Source organism: Vulpes lagopus, chromosome 23, assembly GCF_018345385.1.
Source record: "Vulpes lagopus strain Blue_001 chromosome 23, ASM1834538v1, whole genome shotgun sequence".
In the NCBI taxonomy this organism is placed as follows: domain Eukaryota; kingdom Metazoa; phylum Chordata; class Mammalia; order Carnivora; family Canidae; genus Vulpes; species Vulpes lagopus.
The window spans coordinates 39,901,617-39,925,818 of record NC_054846.1 but is presented as its reverse complement, the minus strand read 5'-3'; the positions used below and the strand labels follow the sequence as shown (position 1 = coordinate 39,925,818).

Genomic DNA, 24,202 nt, shown 5'->3' with positions numbered 1-24,202 from the left:
GCCCCGGTGGCGCAGCGGTTTGTCGACGCCTGCAGCCCAGGGCGTGATCATGGGGACCCTGGATCGAGTCCCAGGTCAGGCTCTCTGTATGATGCCTGCTTCTCCCTCTGCCTGAGTCTCTGCCTCTCTCTGTGTCTCTCATGAATGAATAAATAAAATCTTAAAAAAAAAAAAAAAAGACTAATTCCTTAACGTGGACCTTGCACTGCTCATAGCAGCTACTCAACAGCAATTTGAAAATGAACTCTATTTTTTGCTCATCTCTCAAAAGTACTAGATGTCTTCCCTGGTACTATCCTGGTAAAGTGTCTCCCCTGTCTTATCTTGATAGCGTCTAGAGGTAACACACACGTGAAATCATCTTACAGCAGTTGAAAAATTTTAGTTGCACAATGTATTCTCTACTGATATAGCCATATTTAGGCTCTTGGGGTTGGCTTGTTTTAAAGGCAATATAATGTATTGCAAATTTCTAAGCACTGTTTTTCTACATAATAAAGAATTCCTCTTCTTTAGTAAGTGGTTTCCTCAGCATCTCCTAATGCATTTTTTTTTTTAAGATTTTATTTATTTATTCATGAGAGACACAGAGAGAGGAAGAGACATAGACAGAGGAGAAGCAGCCTCCATGCAGAGAGCCTGACGCGGGACTCGATTCCCGGACTCCAGGGTCATGTCCTGGGCTGAAGACAGGTGCTCAACCGCTAAGCCACCCAGGGACCCCCTTCCTAAATGTACTTTTAAATGCCAAGTGATCAGTAGAGCACCAGCGCTCCCTAAAACCTTAATGCAGTACCAGGCTGCATGTTTCCATTTATAAAATCTTATTACACAATTTTTTGCAAATACTATCATAGGGTCCTTTTGTTTCTAGGGATGATACACAAGCCCTCCTCATTTTGCAGTGATTGTAAGGGGGTCAGAGAAGCAGTACACCAGTCTTTTTCCTCAGCTCACAGAAAGTACCAATAGAGACAACACTGTTGTCCAGTCACAGCATCCTTCCTTAATAGGGTCTCACAGAATCTGAAAAGCTTAATTATTGCTGTGACACTGCTCAGTTTCCATCATTACTCAAGATTTGACACCAATAAGCTATCTGCTTCCATTTAAGAAAAAGTTTATAAATATACCAGATGGAATTCTTACACCAAACTCTATAAAGACCATGTGATGGGACGTCTGGGTGGCTCAGCAGTTGAGCCTCTGCCTTTGGCTCAGGGTGTGATCCTGGTCCTGGGATCGAGTCCCACATCAGGCTACCTGTGAGGCGCCTGCTTCTCCCTCTGCCTGTGTCTCTCATGAATGGATAAATAAAACCTTAAAAAAAAAAAAAAAGAAAATATAAAGACCATATGGTAATATGCTAATGGTAGAAGATGGCTTCAGCACCCATGTAGCCTGCTCTTAGGGATTAATAAATTTAAACATTTCACTGAAATGATTCATTGAAAGTTGTACTCCCTTATTTTCAAAACATTTTATTTCATCTGAATTTCACATGATATAAAAATATTACATGCTTAAATATGTTCAAATAGAAAGTTCTTTGGACCACTGTCCTTCAAAGGCAAATCAATAAGAAACAAATTATACTATGTAGGGCACACGTAGAAAATTTTCTTTCACAAGAATAAAAATATTTGAACATTTTATACTTAGTATAGCTTTACAATCCATTTTATGTTAACAAATTTAGTTAACTGTTAGGAGGTACAGTACCTATACAAAAGAACTCGATAGAGAGCAGATATTTTAACCCTTAAGAACATGTCTGATTTAATTATCCTCTTGTATTTTTTTAAGAAGATACTCCATTTGTAAATTCAGGTTTGGTTGGCCCTTTTTAGTCTTTTTGCTCAATATTTTGAATACTTCCATTTTCTTTTTTTTATAGAGCCTTTGAGCTTCTTCTCTCTCTCGTTTTCTCTTCTCGAATTCCTAAAATTATTAACATATGTAATTTCCATTAGTAACAGACAGCAGATATATTTCAATAATTGTGTTGAAATAATTATCACACAAATGCTTTAGGATTGTCTTATATTTTGCAAAATGGGAGGAGTTGTCACTGAAGTAGTGTACCCTCTTTGTCTTTATACTATAATGCATCCTATAACATAGAATAATGTAAAGTTATTAAATTTTTAATTCCTTGGATAAAACTAAAATTAGAGCAGAGGAAAGGAAGCATATTTAAGATTTCATCGTTTAATTACATCTGCTAGAACTAGAAGAGACTTTAGAGATTACCTACTCCATATAATACAAAAACCTTCACTTCCAGAATAACTGGTATTCTTTTTAATTTGCCGTCTAACTGCTTTAATTCGGCAAACATTTACTGACTATACACTGGCCAAACACTGCTAGGCATTATGACTTTGATTAAGAATTATCATGTTCATTTGATTTGCTAAGATAAAGACTCAAATTCATTTAAGCATAAGAAAAATAATTCAAATTTATACATAAACCTGAAAAGTACTACTTGAAATGCAGAACATTCCTACTAAATTAAATATAAAAGTTAAATGAAAGTTCATAAATAATGCAATACATATACGGTTTCTCAATCTCCCTGGTAACATATACAGCTCCCAAATGACACAGCGTGTTTTGCATGGTAACATAATCATCAAAGGGCTTTCACATCAGAGCATATTCCATTCTTATAAAATTTTCATGCTAGGCTATTATCATCATCTTACAGATGAGGAGCTGATGCTCAATGATACTGAAAGTGACTTGTCCCAAAACCCAAATACCTGGCAGAGCCAAGTCTTGTATCTAGATCTTATGAATTCAGTCTGTATTAGCACTCGAACTTACGTTCTCCAATGGTATAATACTTCATTTATTTTAATAAGTACAAAAGAGCTGGAACTATTTGCGAATTTAGGTATATATAGTCTAGTTTACCTCAATGGAGTTTCTCTAAACAAAGTAAAAAAAAATTTAAATGGTCTTACCATTTACTATGGGTGCTTATGTGATTTCTTGTGGATTGGGTATTAGCTTTTATACTGACATTTGATATCTGCAAGTCCTAAGAAACTGTCAATTATAAAGAAAATTTTAAAGCATACTCTATCTGTTTTACTGTATGATGGCGCTTGCCTTATCTGGCATATTATTTACAAGGGTGCCTAGAAAAGAGTATAATGTAACAAAACCTATGAAACAAATATCCAGTATTTCCATAGAGGGATGTTTCTGCTTATGCTAATCCACCAGTCTCAGAATAATCAGGAGAATTTAGTTGTTAAACTTCCAGATTTTTTAATTATACAAATTCTAAAGCTAAGACATAAAATAAATTATGTCAGTGCCATCTTTAAAGTAGTTTTTGATTGATGTGTTATCCTCTTTTAAGGCAATAAAAATAGCTTCAATATAAAAAATAAAAACCACAAGTTAAATTTTATCGAGGCTGTAGATACTTTTATTATACTCACTTGAATAGGACTTATATTTTGGATTTCTGAATGATAATAAAAAGTGGTAATTTTCTGCTAAGTTAATCTAGGAAGCTGGGGATCCCTGGGTGGCTCAGTGGTTTAGCGCCTGCCTTCGGCCCAGGGCCTGATCCTGGAGTCCCAGGATCGAGTCCCACGTCGGGCTCCCTGCATGGAGCCTGCTTCTCCCTCTGCCTGTGTCTCTGCCTCTCTCTCTCTCTCTCTGTGTGTGTCTATCATGAATAAATAAATAAAATCTTTAAAGAAAAAAAAATAATCTAGGAAGCTTTTTAATAGGCATATCAACTCTTTTGAGAAAGTATTTATTTTAATGCCTCCTGGTTTTTACTTGCTTTGATGTAAAATTATGATAATCATCTATTCTTTTCCCAGATCAGTAGGTCTCAAATTTTATTATACATAAAAATTTCTTGAGGCACTTTTAAAAAGTGCAAGTCCTCAGACCATACATACTCTTGAAAAACGCTGTTCCAGATGCTCATAACCTATAAGCAATGTCTTTAAAATCCTATTCTTGATCTGCTAGTATCTCTTCTCAAGGGTAATATAAATGATCAAGGAATTTGTTGGAATTCTCTAGCTCTGCTCAAACTACTCATTTATTCAGCAAGTACTTGTAGAGAACATATCATATGCACATACTAAGAAGCACAGCTTTACATAATCTTCATTTAGAATAAATTAAAAAAAGAATCTACGTATTTTGAAAGGTCTTACCTGTCTCTTAGCAGCACGCTCAGCTTGTACTTGCTCATATGCTTCCCGTGCTTTTTGATTTGATGTTTTCTTTTTATTTTTCTTTGAAACGGTAAAGGAACTTTTTAAGATAAAGATATGTAAGTCAAACAATTAAAAGTGACGTAACCAAAGTTATGATGCACTCACATCAAATATAATACTTCCACAGTAAAATCTCACTGATGCAAATTGATAAAGCAGGGGAGAGAGGCTGGCAGAAAGAGGCCATCAACCTTATTAGTAAAATGTCCATATAACACATCAAAGTGGAAAATGGGGACTCTTGAAGAAATATTTGAACCAAGGACAATACAGAAAGCTCTGAAAGATCCTGAAATGTTAACAGGAAACTAGCAGAAGAATGACACAAATGATACACTGAAAAGGCAGTAAATTTAAGGACACTGTAAAAGTTATGGGTGACACGAACTTTAATCCCAAAGTGCCCTGACCGTCTCTACTTTATCTATTCAGTCACGAATGACCACACCTTGAAGGCAGCCCGCAGTTAGGACTGTTCCATCCTGTTGAAGTACTCACCTCTCTGGTGTCCCTCTCAAACCTAATTCAAGTACTCCAGGCTCAGATTCCATCCATTTCCTCAAACTATCTGATTCAGCAATTAATCTTCCTTTATCAGCTTCAACTTTTCACTACGTCAACTGAGAACCACAATAAAACGTATTTCGGCAGCTCCTTTTTTTTTTTTTTTTTTAAGATTTTATTTATTTACTCATGAGAGACACAGAGAGAGAGAGAGAGAGGCAGAGACACAGACAGAGGGAGAAGCAGGCTCCATGCAGGGAGCCTGATGTGGGACTTGATCCCAGTCTCAAATCGCTGAGCCACCCGCGCTGCCCAGCAGCTCCTTTCTTTCTTTTTCTTTTTTTTTAAATTTTAATTTATTTATGATAGTCACAGAGAGAGAGAGAGAGAGAGAGACAGAGGGAGAAGCAGGCTTCATGCACCGGGAGCCTGACGTGGGATTCAATCCCGGGTCTCCAGGATCGCGCCCTGGGCCAAAGGCAGGCGCCAAACCACTGCGCCACCCAGGGATCCTCCAGCAGCTCCTTTCTTAAACAAGTGCTTAAATTACTCATCACCAGACTCTCTGTACTCTTCTAACCACGGACTAATCTTTTCCTCGTCCTTTCACAGTCAAGTACCTTGAAAGCATAGTGCGTAGGCTACAGTCATCACATCACACTCTTTAATCACATTCACTCCTTAACTCTTTGCCATCTCACGTTTGCTCTCTCCAATAAAACAGTCCATGCCAAGACAGTGATGACCTTCTCGCCAAATACGATGATTGAATCAATGGACACTATTCAGTCTCACTTAACTGACCATTCACTACCTTTGCAAATATACTCCCTTAGTTCTAGTAACATTTTTCTCTCCTGATCATTTTTTCCTTCCTTGCTCCAGGCCTTTCCCCAAGTGTTTCTCTTCTCGGTCTCCATTCTTCAATCATATCCATGACCATGGATTCAGACACCAAATGGATGTACACTCAAAAAACTCAGAAAGGCTTATACATTAAAATCTTTCCAAAGTCACCAATGATTACTTAGGCCATAAATCCAAAGACTTGGTCTTAGTCGTGTTTTGTGTGGACTAAGTATTTGATAGATGACCAGCCGACCAGCCTCTACTTTGCACAACTTTCCTCTGCTGACTTCACTCTCTGTATTCCCCTTTCTCCAATTACGACAGTCTTATTAACTTTTTCCTGCTTTGACTCCAAAATAAGTAAACTTTAAGAATATGATGGTCATGGGGCAGCCCAGTGGCTCAGTGGTTTAGCGCTGCCTTCAGCCCAGGGCCTGATCCTGGAGACCTGGGATTGAGTCCCACGTCAGGCTCCCTGCATGGAGCCTGCTTCTCCCTCTGCCTGTGTCTCTGCCTTTCTGTCACTCTCTCTCTGTGTCTCTCATGAATGAATGAATGAATAAATAAATCCTTTAAGAAAATTAAAAAAAAAAGAATATGATGGTCACTTACATATCACATCTTATGGTTCAACCCTCCTCACCTCAATTATTGCCAGGAATGACTGAAATCTACATTTCTAGATTTGTCAGAGCTTTACATCCATTATTAAATAATATGATGCACAAGCCGACCAAAAAAATTTGAATTTTTAGTGTCTTTGTCTCTATCTCCACCACACTTTCTCCTAGGGTATTATTTCCTATTACTTTTACCACAAATAGTTAACAACTTTAAAGAACAGTATTTTAGTGAACTAAAAAGTTACAGTCTCAAGTAACACCTGGATTCTCTGCTGGTTTAGGTTTCAACATACATTTTTAACCTGAGATGTGTGTAGAGAAAGCTTTGTAAGGTAGCTCTTAAAAAACCAAAGTGCTATACACCTATGCCATTTGTTTTTTAATGGTCACCAAGTCTATGTCCTCTGGAAAAAGAATCAAGAATAGTAGTAACAGTTAACATCCACGTAGCACTTCCCAGGTACTATACACCTTTTATGGAAATGAACTCACTCTTCACAACATCATGAAATGGGTCAGAGACACCATAGAGACCATGTGAATAATCCATTCGAGAGTTTTAACAACATGACAGCTCTGGATTATGTACTTTCATTATTTCCATTTCAGAGGGCATCAGGCACCAATATGTTAAGTCCAGCTCCAGAGTCTGGTATTAACCACTACACTTTCATAGCTCTCAAGAGACAGTTGTTTATTTTAAACATAGATTAGTAACAGGAGCCAACCATGGTCCCCAAAAGCTAAATATACTCAAAACACTAAAATCCAAAACCTAGATCTTTTAATTCCAATTTCATTACTTCTCCCATTAACCTATAAACTAGCTTAATGCATTTCAGCTAAAAAGGAAAGCTTTCCTGAAAATATTTTCACATAATCCACTGACTTCTATGATGCCTTAAAATAAGAAAGATTGCAATTCCTTAAACTGTCCTATAATCTCTTTGATAAAATACTACTTACATCTAAAATTAAGGATTTGAGGGGTGCCTACATGGCTCAGTCGGCTAAGCTTCTGACTCTTGGTTTCGGCTCAGGTAATGATCGATCTCATGGTCCTGAGACTGAGCCCTATGTTAGGCTCTGCACTCAGCTGGGAGTCTGCCTGAGATTCTCTTCTCCTCCCTTTTGCTCTCACTTTCTCTAAAATCAATTAATCAATCTTTAATTATTTTTAAAAAACAAAGGACTTGAAAGGAAGTTAATACATACTTTACTCTTATGCTACCTTGTTCTGCAGACTGAGGCTGCTCAAAACTACAATGTTCTTCTGAGGAGGCTTTGTCGATGTCACATGGCTCCTGTGGCAAAGGTTGATCAGTTTGTTCTTCTGACAGAGGCTGTTCAACTTTTCTAACTTGCTTCCGGAGTCTTTCCTCTTCAGCTAAATAAAGGTGTTTCAGATGATCTGGGTATCGATCTGTGAACTGGGATTCCTGAGGGGTTTGACCCTTCTTTTCCCTCCATTGCAATTTCTTATAATTTTGCTGAATCTTCCGTTTTCTTCGGAATGCAAAGCCTTGCCCTGTTAAAGAGTATGAGCCATAAATTACTTTCTCAGAAAGGGAGTTGTATGAAAAATGTAGCTGTTAATTTAAAATGGAAAACTTCTCACATTATCACATTCAGAAACTAGAATTACACGGATTTGCCTAAAAGGTCATTCTAAGAAAATGGGTTTCGCGCGGGGGGGGGGGGGGGGGGGGGGGGGGGGGGGCGGGGTGGTGAGTACGTGGTCCTTTGCAAAAAGACTTGGTTAACATCAGTCATGCATGCTCAGCGGGAATCCCAAAGAACAGAAAAGGACTCGTGCCGCACGACTCCGACTTACCATACCCAGAATCCAAACAAATTCTTTATCTCAAACACTCATTCTAGATCTTCAACACTTAAGAAGAAAACCCACATCCGTTATTTGACCTTAGAGAAACACCGGCGGTACGACTGACTTTCTAAAGTAATTCTGTACAAATGTGAGAAGACAGTGTGCGATTTCTAGCAGCGATGAGAAAACTGAACTTAAACTTAAGACTTACACATTTTAAGTGGAATTTGAGGAAACTTGTTGACAGCAAGACAAAAGCACAAACGAAAGCGAAATAAAGGAAGGTCAGTGAGAGAAGGCTGGAAAGCTCTGGGATATTTGTAATCAGCAAAGAACGGGGGCAGTGCGTTTCCAGCCATGCCTCTCTTGCTTTTTTAAAAAGATTTTATCTATTCATATGAGAGAGAGAGAGAGAGAGAGAGAGAGAGAGAGGCAGAGACACAGGCAGAGGGAGAAGCAGGCTCAAAGCAGGGAGCCCGATGCGGGACTCGATCCCAAGACTCCAGGATCACGCCCTGAAGGTGGCGCTAAACCGCTGAATCACCCGGGGATCCCGCATATAAGCATTCTTAAAAGTGTTCACAAGAAGGGTAAAATCTAAGATGAATGGATAAAGAAGATGTGGTTTATGTATACAATGGAATATTCCTCAGCAATTAGAAACGACAAATACCCACCATTTGCTTCAACGTGGATGGAACTGGAGGGTATTATGCTGAGTGAAATAAGTCAATCGGAGAAGGACAAACAGTGTATGTTCTCATTCATTTGGAGAATATGAATAATAGTGAAAGGGAATATAAAGGAAGGGAAAAGAAATGTTGGGAAATATCAGGAAGGGAGACAGAACATAAAGACTCCTAACTCGGGGAAACGAACTAGGGGTGGTGGAAGGGGAGGAGGGCGGGTGTTGGAGGGGAATGGGTGACGGGCACTGAGGTGGACACTTGACGGGATGAGCACTGGGTGTTTTTCTGTATGTTGGTAAATTAAACACCAATAAAAGTTAATTAAAAAAAAAAAAAAAAAGAAGGGTAAAATCTTATGTGTAAGCTGCTTCTCCTCTTTATAGATAAATCCGAGCTCCTCACTGTTCCTGACGGTTGGAAGGAACCGGCTTTTTCTAAAGAGGACAATCCCAGAGGGCTCTTGGAGGGCAGTTTTGCAACTTTGTTCCCAAAATATAGAGCGGCTTACTTGAAAGAGCGCTGGCCTTTGGTACAGAAAGCCTTGAATGAACATGTATGCACATTTTATATACTTCTTTGAGATTTTGCTTTTATACTTTTTTAAAAAAAATAAGTATATATGCTGCTGGATTTTTTTTAAAAAAGTAGTAGCGTAACTAGTTAATTTGATTCCTTTGTTTTTTAAAGAAAACTCTCTGAGTGTGTGCGCCTACAGGCATGTGTGAGCAGAGGCGGGGGCAGACGGAGAGGGAGTCCCGCGTGGACGCTGCCGAGAACACAGAGCCCGACGTGACCTTTGATCTCACAGCCCCTGAAATCCCGACCTGGGCTGAAATCAAGAGTCGGATGCTTAACTGACCGAGGTGCCCCTGGTTCCTTTTTTAAAAAATATTTTATTTATTTATTCATGAGACACACACACACACAGAGAGAAGCAGAGACACGGGCAGAGGGGGAAGCAGGCTCCAGGCAGGGAGCCCGACGCGAGACTCGATCCCCCGGGTGCCAGCCCCGCCTTCCGACCCTCCACCCTAACACGTGCACGCAGGGACCCGCAGGCGCTGTGCGTGCGGCCGCACACGGAAGCCGCAAAGGAAGACAATTCTGATCGAGGAAGGGGGCAAGTCGGGGACGACGCTTGAAGACCCAGAGTTAGCAGCCCGGGCTCATCCTCCCGTTCGCAGCTCCGGGACGCCCACAGCTCTAGGGGGTTCGCCATGGCTTCCTCTACGCCAACCGAGGCCGGCTCTCGTTCCTGAATCCTCGGCTGCGGCGGGGAGCGAGCGGACCGCGGGCCTGGGGACCTACCCTCGCGAACGCTCCCCTGAAACGCCTGCGGATGGTTCGACCGCCACGTCCTCTGCTTCGCATCCTTACTCCTGAACCCGGCCGAAGATGCTATTGCGCTACGCGTCCGAAGACCGCCCGGCGGCCAGCCCGCGGCCGGCCTCACCGGCGCCATGGCGCACCACCCGCGTCGCCGGAACACGACGGACGCTGTTGAAATACGTCACGAGACGAAAGCAATCAACCCCCCCACCCCGCGTCCAGATCGACGTTCCGCTGATCTGGTCTGTGTCACTTGCGACCGAGGCCTCGCCGTGCGGCCACGTTTGCGCCACCTACAGCCCGGGAGGGTGAGCGTAATGGCGGCTTCTTTCTCGCTCCCGGTGACCCAAGACTTGTTCGCGCTGCGTGCCAAGTTGCAGGAGCTGCTGCAGTTCCTGCGGGAAGCCTTGTCCATTTCCAACGCACACACGGTGGACTTTTACACGGAGTCCGTGTGGGAGCAGCTGATCGATTTACCCCCTGAGGCCGTGCTGGGGGTCCTGAGGAAGTCAGCGGCGGAGGCGGAGGCCGAGGCCCGGGTCTCAGAGGCGCGCCTCCTGTCGGAAGCCGAGAGTCCCTCAGGTAAGCGGCAGGTGGGCGGGGCGGGCAGGGAGCGGAGACTCGGTGACTCGGTGCGGCCCACAGAAGCGTCTCCCTAGCGGAAGAAGAGCGGAAACAGGTGTGCGGCGAGGCGGGCGGAGGCGGCCGGACGCGGCGGAAGTGCGGCGGTAGTGGGGTTGGGGGCACGGCGGAGTGGGCGCGGGACCTTCTTCCGGGTTCTCTCTCCTGTCCGTGGGTCCCCAGGTTCCGGAAAGAGAACCGGAAGTCGCGCGGAGATCCGAGCCGACCGACAGGGACTCCCTAACCGGAGGGAAACACGCGCGAAGCAGCGCTTCTGGGTTCCGCGCGGAAAGCGCGGGAGACGGGTGCGCGCGGAAAGCACAGCAGGATGGATTTCTAAATGACAATAACGTCTATCTTGGATAAATAAAAAATTTTTAAAAATAAGTAAATAAATAAGGATAACGGCCGAGGGAAAAAAACCAGGAACCGTTAGGCGTGATCGTGGGGGAGGCTGCGTCCTTCCCGGGGGGTCAGGAGCCGCGGGGTCCGGGCGCCGCCGAGGCCGGGGGCACGCGGGCGGGGCGGGGCGGGCTGGGGGCGCCGCCAGCCGTCGGGAGCGCAGCGGGGTTTGGGGTGCGGCCCCTTAGGCCGCGGAGGGGCTTCATGTCACTTACCTCCGAGGAGGTCGTCCAGCAGGCGTTGGAGAGCGGCGCGCCGGCGGCCGGCCGAGGCGGGCTGGGCGCGGAGGACTGCGGGGGCCGCGTCGTGCGGCTGCGGGGAACGGCGCGGGGGTCGCCGCGGGGCCTGGCGTCCGCGCCCCGGGGCTGTGGCCTCGAGCAGCTCAGGGCTCCGGAGGTGAGTTCGTTCTGAGGGAGCGGGCAGGGGGCACGTGCTGGCCTCTGGCCCGGGCCGCAGGACGCGGGCCGGGGGCTCCCCGGGGCGCTGCGGGCGGGGCCGCCGCCCGGTCGGCGGGGCCCGGCACTGACGGCTCCGCGGGACGCCGGGCAGCCCTCGCGTGCCCCGCTGCGTTCGTGGAGTGACCGCCTGACCGAGTCGCGGTGGCTGCCCCGAAGAGCAGAGCGAGGGGAGGGAAACCTGAAGCCCGGGGCTGCCCTGCGGGGTCCCCCGCGGTGGAAGTCAGGCCGCTGCCGCGCCGACCGTGCGCCGCGCCGCGCCGGGTGGCCGCCCGCGCTCCCGTCGTGGCCCCGCGGCTCGGAGCCTGCCGCTTGCGGGCCCGGACACCGAGAGGCGCCCCGGGGCCGCCGCGACGAGTCCGCCAGGAGGCCGTGGGGAGCCGGCTACGAGGCCGGACGCCGTTCGCGCGGAGCCGCGGTCTACACGGCCCGCATGCATTCCTCGGTTTTTTGTTTTTGTTTGTAATCGTTTCCCCTTTAAAAACGTGAGGACCGTCGTGGTCGCCGCCGGCGAACCCTCCGCACGGGGCCCCGACGCGGCCTCAGCAGCAGGGCTTGGCGAGCGGTGGGCGCGCGGCCCCGCCTGCCTACTGGCTCCGGCGCTGGGGGAGAGGCTGCTGCTGCCTTTTGGGAAAACCTTACAACCGACTTTTTTTTTTTTTTTTTCCATTTATTTAACAGTGGAATCCTGACTGCACTGTTGTTCGCTTTTGAAAAGTTTCTGGCCCTGCAGACTTTCATACAAACTATTCAGCCGCACAAATGCTCAGCTGTCTTTGGTATTAAAAGGAATGAATTTTCATAAGTCGTGCTTGTAAGGAATGTTAATTCTTGTTCACGAGAAGATTAAAGATCAACATTTTCTCTATCACTCTATGAGATCTGTTAGTGTCAAAGAAGAGCAGTTTTTGTCCTTTGACTATTCCCACTTCACTACAGCTTACATCACATGGTTGCTGTGTACAGTATAATTTAGCGGTAAAATTTTTAGACTTGTTCAGATGTGGTTCAAATTCCATTTTTATCACTTATTAGCTCTAACCGTGGGGAAATTTTGTTCATTCAGCAAACATTAACTAAGTGTCTGCTGTGCGGTGGCACTTTTCTGGGAGCTAGGGAAACAGCAGCAAATCAAACAGTAACCCCTGCCTTCACCTTGCCTGCATTCTAGAAGGAAGAGAGAGTTTTTTTGATACTGCAGAGAAAGATCAAGTGTAGAAAGGGAGGAATAGATACGGGAAGTGCAGGAGGAAAGTATGCTTGCAGCTTTAAATAGGCTGTTCCAGCAAGAAATTATGTAAGTAACTCTAGAAAAGAAACCTGGATAAGGAGAAAAATGAGTCCCAAAGCTCTCCGGAAGGGAAGCATCACAGGCAGAGCGAGAAGTACAAAGGGCCTGGGGTGGAAGCATGCTTGGTAATCTTTGGGGAGGATTGAGGAGACTCGAATGGATTTCCACCAGGGACTCACAATAAGTATTTTCTGCTGATTATGTATGAGGAGACACAAAGAAACAATTCCCAGAGCTGCAGTGAGTTAATGAGCAGTGTGTGAAAGTACACTAGCAGATGTTTGACCTAATCATTTGGTGTTTTATGAGACCAAGTTGTTTCTGAAGATCTTCCTGTAGCTATTTTAGTAGATTTCATTCGCCAGGTAATGTTATGGCCTGGTCAGCCTCCCGCAAATTTCTTCTCCACCATCCATCTAAAAAGAACTAGGAAAGAAAAAAAAAAAATTCTCTAAAATAAAAAGGAAAGATGTGGAAAATAATTATATTTTATGGGTATAAATGACAGGTGTTATGGATTGCATTGGACTCCCCCCAAAAATTCGAGTGCCAAAAAAAAAAAAAAAATTCGAGTGCCAGAATCCTAACCCCCCACTGCGACTGTATTTGGAGGTAAGGCCTTTAAGGAGGCAATTAGGATTAAATGACATCAGTAGAGGTGGCACCCTAATCCATCAGGAAAAGGAAGAGACCTCGGGAGGGCGCACACAGGGAGAAACTATATGAGAACACACTGAGAAGGCAGCCATCTGCAAGCCAAGGATAGAAGTTTCATCAGGAACCTCCATCCTCCAACTTCCAGAACTGTGAAACTTCTGTGGTTTAAGCCACTCAGTCTGATACTTGGTTATGATAGCCAGAGCAGAGTACTGCAGTGGGCTTTGCACACAGGACTGCAGGGTTCAGATCCTGGCTCAACTTCTGGTTAGTTTTGTTAACTTGGACTTCAACTCTCTGTGCTTTGATTCTTTATCTGTAATAGGGATAATTATGATGCCTATTGATGGGGTACAAGGAAAGTAACATGAGTTGACACAATAATGCCTAACGGATAGCAGCACTTTAACCAATTCGTCTATTTGGCTCATGTTTATTGACTACCTTCTGCCTACCAGGCTCTGTTCTAGGCCTTACAGTTATGATACTGGATGCAACAAAATTCCGGCCACATAGAGCTTATGTTTAAGTGAGAGTAGATCCATAGTGACTATATGTCTATATGATATATATGTACATGTACATATATATTTATATACACATATCTATGTAATAAGTGAGATCAAGTGACAGTAAATACAGTGAGGAAAAGCAAAGCAAGGAAGGGGATGTGAAGATGATGGACAGTGTAGTAGAGAGAAATGCTCTTTTAGATTGGGTAAGCAGGGAAGTCTTCTCTCGCAAGACAAAATTAGAACAGAAACTTGGAGAAAGTGAGGGGAGCCAGTTGTGCAGCTAAGTGAGGAAAGAGTGTTTTAGGCCAAGTGAAGACCAGATATCCAAGCTGGAATGTGCAACGTGTTGTTGGAAGCACAGGAGAATGGTCTAGGTGAGACTGGTAAGAGCTAAGGTTTGCGAGGTGGTTTGGGGCAACTTTACATAGGACTTTGCAGGCCATATGATGGCTTGGCCTTTACTCCAAGTGAAATGGAATGCTCTTCAAGGATTTTATGGCAGATGTGATACGTGATTTATGTTTTAAAGGGATGACTCTGGCTTCTGTGTGGAAAGGGACTTTCAGAAAGGGAGGGTGGAAGCAGGAAGGCAGGACATGAGGCCAATAAAACAACTTCAGGTAATGGCCACCTGAAGAGGTCAGAAAGTTTCTCCAGCAGATAACAATGATAAACAGTGGTTAGATTATCAAAAAAAAAAAAAAAAAAAAAAAAAAACTACTGGAAGGTTCTGGAAGATGACCAAAGGTAGATGAGAAGAGTTTACTATAGAAGGTTTCTTTTGATTGGATAAGAACTGGGAGTTAAGAGCTTTCTTGCTTTCTTTTGTGCTCCAAGCCCCCCTAGATCTGGTGGCGGAGAGCTGCATCCTTACTAGATCCAGGTGGTAATGACAAAGGTCAGAGATAAAGCCGATGGACATTTAAGGGGTATATTTTGGAAGCAGAACAGCCACAGAAAGGGCTGAGATCTAAAATAGAAGCTCTAAAAATAAATGAATGAAATGAAGTAAAATAAATAAATCTCTACCCTGGATGACTTCTAAGTTTAGAGGTCACATGCATGGTCACATGCAGAGTCCAGCAAAATTGCTGGCAAAACCAGGGGATAGTGAACCTCTGAGAGAGAATTTCTGGGGAGATTTACAAATTTACTGCACCTTTGACAGAGCATGTTCCCCAGGGTGCACACAGCTTGGGTGGCAAACATCAAGAGCCTGACTGAATTCATGTATTTAGGGAAAGAATTCAGGGCTAGTATAGCAAATGGAAATTTAGGCTGGGGAATCCTGGAAACAAAGATAACCACAGAGTGGGTGAGCCCTGCAATCTGACTATAAAATGTACCCAAATTTCAGGGACTGCTGAACTGCACAGGTTCACGGATGCCCTCAGGGGCAGGCTAGTAAATTAGTAATTGAGCAGAGACATCAGTGCTTCACCCTGATGGGGGACAGATGTCACAGTTGAGTCCAGACTAATTAATTTCAACTACAACAAAACCCTTAGGTGTAAACAAAATGGAATCCTCTACAACAAATTATCCGCAATTCTGCTTTTTTAACTGAAAACTACTAGATGTGCAAAAAACAAAACAAAACAAAACAAAAAAACAGGAAAGTGTGAGTCATACTTAGGAAACTGATTCCAAGTGAGCCCTGATGTTGGATTTAAGTAACTATGTTCACAGAATTAAAGAATTGTGTGACCTGCAGTGGGGAGAATGAGTTAATAGGAGCCAATCCTATTGGGCTCAGGTGTTGGATTTCAGCGGCTGTTATAAATATATTCAAAGAACTAGATGAAAATGTACTCAATAATCTCCAAGAATTAAAGGAAAAGATAGCATTAATGAATATTTAATTATATGACTTACCTCATAATTCTCTTAACTGGAAAAGTACATGCATATTGACACGAGTATATCAATGTTTTATATTATCTGTTGCTGCCTAGCAATCTCACACAGTTCCTATGGGCCAGGAATTCCAGGAGCAGATTAACTGAGTGGGTCTGGTTTGGGGTCTCATGCGACCACAGTCAAGATGTTGGCTGGGCTGCAATTGCTAAAGGCTTGTTTGAAGCTGGTGGATTTGCCTTCGTGATGTCTCACTCACATGGGTGGCTAGTTACCCGTTGGCACGAGGCCTTAGTTCTTGACACGTGCGTGGAAACTTTTGTGTTTGCACAATGGCCTTGTTTTTGTCTGTACTCAGACATGGTTATGAAGTAGTTGTGGTCACGGACCTTGTCTGATATTGGTGTACTGTGACACTTTTATATTCCATAGGAAGACTGTGACCTGCATGTCTGTGCCAGGACAGTTATGAGCGGACATCTGTCTGTCACAACTGATTTTTTTTTTCTTTTCTAGAAGTAAAATTTTACCTATATCGCAGAGTTGTAGTCAAGATTAAAGATGATGTACTATCTCACTAAGGGTAGCACTGGGTGTAATACACTGTGGCTAGTAAATGTTGATGATGGTCGTGGTGATGATACCTGTAGTGATGATGCGGTAATTAGTCTTTCTTTGAAAGAAATAAATTGTCAGGAACTTCTGGAAATGTGTATGCCCTCTGTAACAACCTGTGTTCTCTACCAAATTAACAAATGTCATACTGTTGTCATTGTCCAATGGCTTGTCTGTAGTTGCAACTACATCATTAACCATATACAAACCAAAGTACAATATTTGCTTTTTTCATTGTATTCTCAGAACCTTGTACATTTTCTGGCGTACGGAGGAGTAAAGTAAATGATTCTTAGAGAACAAATGAAGTGAAGCATAATGAGTGTCGCTGAAGGTACCCCTTAAAATGTGCTACTGAACTAGACAGCTAGTATTTCTGGTGTGGTTTCTGTCTATACTGTGTTTATTATTTTTATGTATATGTGATTTGGTCCAATTATTTTAATTTGTGGAGGCAGAAACCAGTAATTATTTTTTTCCCTATGTGAAAAGGGTGTACTTCTTTTAGTACATTGCAAATTACAATAAGATACCCTGAGAATTTGAAGATAAAATCGAGATAGGCATCACTTCAGGTTAAAATTCCTGAAAGTCATTACATACGTGAGATTAACCATCTACAGGAAAACACTACCAGAAATAGTTTCTAAATGCTTTGCTGATATAGGACAAAAGGTCTCCTGTATCTCATCTCAGGTAAGATTTTGTTATACCCCTTCCAGGGAACAAGGCTGTGTCCTTAGGAAGTAATAATTATGTATATAAATCTGTAACATTCTCAAATGAATCATCTCTTGGTCTTCAGAAATTTATTCGTTTTCATAAAGTCTAGAAAATTCTTCCAAAAAAACAAGCGGGAAATGATATTCCGAGTTAGGGTAGCCAAAATGTTTAATGAAGTAGAAATAGATCTAGACTACAGAGACAACCAGTTATCCAGTTTGATTAAAATTTTCTTTAAGAATATCTGTCTTTAAAAAAAAAGAAAAAAGAATATCTGTCTTTAATTGTAATTTTAAAATCAGGAGACTGTCCTAGCAAATGAATAGTATGGGTTATTATTATAAGTATATTTCTCAATGCATATTAATAAATTTGTATTTCAATTTCTTATAACTTTGTTTAGAACCTGTTGTGGAAAACCTCCTCAGCTCTCAGAAAATCCAGTTTCTATACCTGCAAAGCTGTCCTTGGTGACTGCCAAAGCCCAGGGCTGCTCTAAGACCCTGCGTGAGCCTCCAGGGCCTCTCTTGACTCTCTTCTTCCAGCTTCTTGAGGCCATATGCTACTTCTCCTGTTTCTTATTAATGTCACTCAGATGATCCTTACCAGGATTGGCTGCTGAGTAAATGTTTAGAATTGATTCCTTTTGGTGAGCATCTGTGTAATTAATTTACTATCATTTTAATTGAACAATGCAGAAAATGTATGCCTGTGATAGATTATTGTTTTGTTGAGCTTTCTCTTAAATTATTTTTATTGCATCTTAATAGATTGCATTTCTTCTTGGCCATCCTAAGTAATTTCTATTGGTGGTGGTGATGGTGGTGATTGTGGTGTATTGACATTATGCTAACGTTTAATTCAAAACACATGAAACCAGAAAATGTGTTTGAAATATAAAATGAAAACAACAGAGAAATAATTAGCGTCGTCTGTTTTACTCTGTTGTATTCAACTTTTATTCATTCACTTTCCTTGTGTATTTTCCTGAACTCTATTTTCCCTTTTTCAGTTTTTCTGGATCTTTTTAGGAGACTTCAAGTGTGGAAATGATATGACACCATAAGATAGTGGCAAATGTCAGCTCTGTTCCTGGGTTGCTACTGTAATTGTAAGTAAGGGAGAGTAACAAAGCAGCAAATCTGGGAGCCCAGAATAATTTGTTATCATACTTTGTTTATTTGATGTATGGAAAGTCCTTTCAGATTGTTCCTTTTAGGTGAGACCATTTAGAACTTGAATTTATGTTCTGGTTTTTAATGTATTCTCCCCAAGTTTTGATTCCCCACTCCTCTATCTTTCCATTATTAAGATGCTCAATAAAACAAAGTTCATGAAGATCCCTCTCATCTCTGACATTTTCCCCCCTCATTCTACTTAAATTATGCTTATCTTTAGCCAGTCAGAATAAATTTGAGTGCCATCTGTGTGTTTAGATATTCATTTTATGTTGTTTATTTAAATTTTGTCAAATCATTAACTTTTCACCGGAAGCTTGCAGTTACGGTGACCTATCTTTATGGCTTACCATGATTTGGATTCTTTTCCCGGTTTACAAAACCACCCTGCTTGCCTGCATGGCTTCATAACCGCCAGTCTGCATTTGTTTTTGTTTTTTGACCTCATCACCTCAGTGGTTACTCTTCTTCCTGTTACTCAGGCTCATAATCTGCCAACTCTTCTTCCTCAGTTTTTCTTGCATCTGCTCATTCCCATTCCCATAGCAAATAGTTCAGTTCCCTCCTTTTTAAATCTTGCAGCAGAATTTTAGCAATAACTTTGAGCTGTTTTTCTTGCCTTCAGACTCTGTATTTCAGTTACTTCGCCATTCAGTTATCTTCCTGGTCCTGTCATTCCTCTGCTCAAAAGCCATCAATAGGTCTGCATTTCCTACAAAATAAAGTCTGGCCTATCCATTCTCTCCTCTCCACCTGGATCCTCAGCTGTTGATGTAAGCAAATAGGAGGCAGCACATTAGGAAAATTATGGGTTTTGTAGTCATTACAGTTAGTTTTGAATCCTGGCTCTGATACTTTACTGCTGTATTATCTTGTGCAAGTTGCTGCAGGTTTTGAGCCTTAATTTTCTCATTTGAGAAATGGGAATCATAATTCCTGCCCTTAAGGGCTGTGTAAAAGTAAATGAGATAAGTGTTAAACTTACCATGTGAGTGGGCATGTAATGAATACTAGTAATCTCTATATTCTACTCCCCTCAGATAGGGGCAAGCTGGGCCCAGAGTCAGGAGACCTGGATAATCAGTTGCCAAGTCTGATGAGCCATATATCTTGCACAGACATTTAACTGTAGGCCTTAGTTTCCTCATCTAAGAAGTAACCACCTAGGGAGTTTCTCAGTGTCAGAGGTAGAAAATAGCTGCCCCCAGATTCATGTGGCTTGTCAACATGTGTTACACGACCAATAAGTTAACTTTTTTTCCAGGCAGCATTTCAAAATGGACAGATTTAATATATGCACATGCACACAAACACACACCCACAAATCTGGAATTGTAGCTTCTCTTGTAAAAAAAAAAAAAAAAGATCAGAAGATCTGGCTGTTTTGTTGCATACCACTGTGTGGCAAATAGCTCCGTGTATTCCCTCAAGTGTATCCTCACCCCCTAGCCAGCATTGCCATCTGAATTTCCCTGGCCCTCCGAAGTACCAGCGATGATGGCTCTTGGTCTGTGGCCTCCAGTCAGTTTCCTTTTACCCCCCGAAAATGAATTCAGGAGTTTGTTTCACATTCTCAAAGGAGAGCAGCAGCCAAAGATAGCTATGGGTCACGTGGCTAAACATTACCTAAGGTTGCTTCTAGTTCTGAAATGCTATACAATGAAATGATTTAAAACTTTTATCTCCAGACCTTATCAGTCCCTGCTTTTAAACCCATGATCATGTGAAGGGCCTGGGCCAACCTGAATCTTGAGATGAAAGAGTGTATGACTGGTCATAATTGAGTCAGCCAGATTAACAAATTTTTGAACTTCCCACATGATCTGATTCCAGATCAACTTTAATTATGAAAACGGCTGAAATTGGGATGTCTGGGTGGCTCAGTGGTTGAGCATCTGCTTTTGGCTCAGGTCGTGACCCCAGGGTTCTGGGATCAAGTTCCACATCAGGCTCCCCGCAGGGAGCCAGTGTCTCCCTCTACCTGTGTCTCTGCCTCTCTCTCTGTCTCTTGTGAATAAATAAATTTTAAAAATCTTAAAAAAAAGAAGAAAGAAAATATCTGAAATAATTTGATGTGCATTCTCACTTTTAAGATATGTCTTCAACCAAAGTTGAAGGGAGGGAGTAGAAGATAGTGGTATAGTATTATCAAGCACTTCTCTTGGCATTCCTCTCTGCCCAAATACCTCGTACTTCTGCTACCTTATTCCCTTAATGTGCCATGTATTTTTCCCCTCCCTCATTTTGTTCATGCAATCCTCTTTGCCCTACCCCAAATATTTAGTAACTGTCTACTTATTTTGTATCTTCTCCCAAAGCCCAAATCAAATTATATTAAATTAATAAAACTCGCTATTTGTATATTATTTTATTTCTACCTTTATTAGAGTACTTAGCACACTGTATTAGAATGATTTGACATTCCTAGTATGTGAGTTCTGATCTCTAGAATATGGTGAGCACACATAGTAGGTTCTCATTGTATGTTTTTTAAATTTCATATAGCTGAGTGAGGGTACATATGGCTTATCATGGGCATTCCAGTAGGCAGAGCAGTAGAAGCAAAAGGCTAACGATGAAAACTATAAAACATATTTGGAGGCAGGAACAGAAAGCTGAGCATTCATACATTTTTAAGTAGCTGAAAGCAAAGTCAGAAAAACATATTGCAGCCAGTTGCTGGAAACTAGTCTTTTAAACCATTTGGAATCATTCTTCCATGGGACACTGCCACCTTTCTGATGGTCTAGAGTTGAAGTATGAACCTGGGGCCAGATGATGGCAGTGGAAATGCAAAAGTAGTGATAGTTTTAAAAGAGTTTGTACGGAGAAAATTGGTAGTTCTTGGTGACTGATATTTACATAGGGTTTAGGAAAACGGAAGAATCAAAGATAATTCCAAGATTTTGATTTTCAAAATGACTTGAAGAATAATGATGAATGTACCATTGACAAAATTAGGAAAATTGGGAGAGGGAGCTCTTTGGGAAAATGATGCATTTAGTTTTAGATATATTGTATTTAAGGTCTCCCAAATAGAGACATTTAAGATTTCACATTCCTTGCTGCTCATTTTCCTACCACCTTACATGCTTAGAATTAGTTTACATGTTTTGAGCAGTATAAATTATCACTTCTCTAGGCTATAAGGACCAGATGTTGATTGAAATGAAATTAATCCTACTGATAGTGGAGAGGTAGCAATCCTTGAGCATCACTTCTATCACCTCTACAAGTTCAGTATTCTTCAAAATTTGTGTGGTTATTAGAGTTAAGAATAGGTCTGTCTCTAAGCCTTACAACTTTTGAGAGCATGATTATTTTTATATCCTAATTTATTTTTGCAAAGATTACTTAACATTTTCTTAGCATAACACAGTGCTAGGTGTTATGGTTGAATACAAAAGTGAACTGGGCATAATCTCTGTCTTTAAAAAAGTCACATTCCAATAAGAGAGAAAAGACACCAGTAATTGTACAGAACAAAATGGGAAGATGAAGGTTTTCCTTTCTAAACAGAATTTTAATCTAGTTTCTTACCATCTGATAGAGTCTGAGAATTATTATACTTTCTGGACTAAATGATCTATGAAAATCCTATGTCCTAAGTATTGCCCAAGAAAATGGCTTATCTGTGTGTTATAATAATAATACATAGTTATTATATGTAATAATTTGCAATTAATATATATGTATTTTTTATTATTTAATTTCCAGGTATGTGACAGTGTTTTTATCCAAAACTAGTTGATTTCATTTTTCAAATAAGTTTTTCATTATTCTTTATATTTGAAATGTAAAATATCCAGCTGTGTATGTTTCAGTTGTATTGCTTTCATGGGTTTTTATAGTTCTCCATAATAAAATTCTAGTGTTCCCTCCTGGCAAGTTAAGCTGTTCCTCATTTACTGTTCTATTCTTCTATATGCATTTCTTAAGAATGTTTATGCCATTTTAGTGGGGTAATGTGCCATGACAACTGTTTTTTTATTTAAAAAGTGACAATATTTTCACTTTATTCAGAATTTTACTACAGCTGGCTCTTTGTCAACTGTTATTTCCCAAAGATTATTATTCTTAATTGACTGCTCTTTGCATCTGTGGAATGTGAAGGCATTATCTAAACACAGTGAATCTGTCCTTTTGTCTAAAATCCCTACATTTATAAACCTTTAATACTACTTAATGTTTTTAGTATTTTCTACCAAAGACAGGTTTGGAAGTATAATTCCATTATTAAATTATCTGGAAATAATTCTTTTTGTAGGAGGAGGGTCATTTTTAATCAAACTTAAACTATATAAATTATTACTACTTCCTTTTTTTTTTTTTTTTTTTTTTAGGAAAGGATGAGAGAAGGGGAGGGGCAGAAGGAGAGAGAGAGAATTTTAAACAGGCTCCATGCCCAGCACGGAGCCCAATGTAGAGCTCGATCTTAAAACCCTGAGATCATGACCTGAGTGGAGATAGGATTCGGACATTTAGCCAACTGAGCCACCCAGGTGCCCCAGATTACTTCTACTTTTGTTTGTTGTTTTCAATCTTCTTTGCCATCCCCCCCACCCCCCCCCATCCTGTTCACTTAGTATGTGAATGTGGCTTAAGTTCACTTATCTTTTTGTCAAAAAATAAAATGTGTGGTTCATTCTTTTCCTGGATCAGATGGTTGTATCTGTCACTTGAGATGTTTTTGGAGTTGTGCAAACAAGCAACAATTTTACCTTTTTCATTAGAGATTTAAATTTAGATTATGCAAATTTATTTAAAACCATTTAATATTATTAACATTTACTTTGTCACATGGAACAGAGTGACCTATATGTTTTGGTACCTTAAATTATTTGTTTTGCTTAGATGGGCATTATTTAGAAAAGCCAGCCCAGTAACTTTGACCATCAACACTGTGGATCTGCTTAATAATAAAAATACTGAAGACCAAAGGGATGTTATCTTTTCAAAGTTAGATTAAGTTCAAAAATATAAAATTTATATTAGGGATTAGTAGCTTTCTGCTGATGGTATAGAAACAATAATCCTACGTTGTTTTGGTAGCCAGTACTTAGTTTTCATGTTTTGAACATTTAAAATCTCTAGATTCCTCTAGCCAGAGGAAAAATACTTGGTTGAATTGCATGTTACAATATTAATATTGGGCAATATAAAGGGTGAAAATATAGTAAAATACAGTGACTTTCAGGTCACAAATCCCATTAAAAGGCTGTATTAAATGAGTACTATAGAACTCTTTCCTCAAAAAAAAATACGGTATCTTTGTTCATAAATAGATACAAAACTGCATACATCTTTTGATGATTCATAGGCTTCTTGAACTCTTAGACCTCAAGGTAAGAATCACTGGTTGAAAGTTTTATTAGTATTACAAAGCTCTTTGAATTCTTGATCTAGACCACCACTTGTGCTCATTCTTCATTTTTTTCTTGTGACTTTTTGTTACTTATTATGAACTATTTATATATTTGCAAACATTTACTTAACTAATCTTTTTTAGTTTGTAGAGTCTGTCTTTATTTCTTTTTTAAAAAGTTTGTTTTTGGGACACCTGGGTGGTTTAATGGTTAAGTGTCGGCCTTTGGCTCAGGTCATGATCCTGGAGTCCTGGGATCAAGTTCTGCATCAGGCTCCCTGCAGGGAGCCTGCTTCTCCCTCTGCCTATGTCTCTGCCTCTCTCTCTCTCTCTCTCTCTCTCTCTCTCATGAATAAATAAATAAAATATTTTTAGAATTTTTAAAAGATTTAAAAAAAGATTTTATTTAAATTCTAGTTAGTTAACATGCAGTGTAACATTA

At 41.2% G+C, this 24,202-nt stretch overlaps 2 protein-coding genes across 19 annotated transcripts in view; one reads left to right on the top strand and one right to left on the bottom strand.

Moving 5' to 3' along the window:
- Positions 1 to 1,461: 1,461 nt before the first annotated feature.
- Positions 1,462 to 10,522, bottom strand: CCDC59 (coiled-coil domain containing 59). 2 transcript variants are annotated; one of them, XM_041739211.1, is made up of 4 exons: positions 10,061 to 10,522; positions 7,451 to 7,763; positions 4,197 to 4,296; positions 1,462 to 1,941 (listed from the first exon to the last, which is right to left on the bottom strand). In XM_041739211.1, the coding sequence occupies exons 1-4, from the start codon at positions 10,212 to 10,214 to the stop codon at positions 1,780 to 1,782; spliced, it is 729 nt and encodes a 242-aa protein (XP_041595145.1). In that variant the 5' UTR covers positions 10,215 to 10,522; the 3' UTR covers positions 1,462 to 1,779. The 2 variants fall into 2 exon arrangements, with proteins under 2 accessions (XP_041595145.1, XP_041595146.1); XM_041739212.1 differs by having other exon boundaries at positions 7,467 to 7,763.
- The window catches only part of METTL25 (methyltransferase like 25), a 150,818-nt gene continuing 137,014 nt past the window's right edge, over positions 10,399 to 24,202 (top strand). For 12 of the 17 annotated variants that reach the window (XR_005985343.1, XR_005985344.1, XR_005985340.1 and 9 more), the window contains exon 1: positions 10,399 to 10,663. Coding sequence is in view for 1 of the 17 variants with exons in the window: in XM_041739210.1 (XP_041595144.1) it covers positions 10,399 to 10,663 (265 nt within the window). In the remaining 16 variants the exon portion in view is untranslated. Of the gene's footprint in view, positions 10,664 to 11,397; positions 11,501 to 16,740; positions 16,829 to 17,620; positions 17,867 to 18,229; positions 18,329 to 19,020; positions 19,169 to 24,202 lie in introns of those variants that run through there. The other 5 variants (XR_005985350.1, XR_005985352.1, XR_005985351.1 and 2 more) reach the window with 5 other exon arrangements.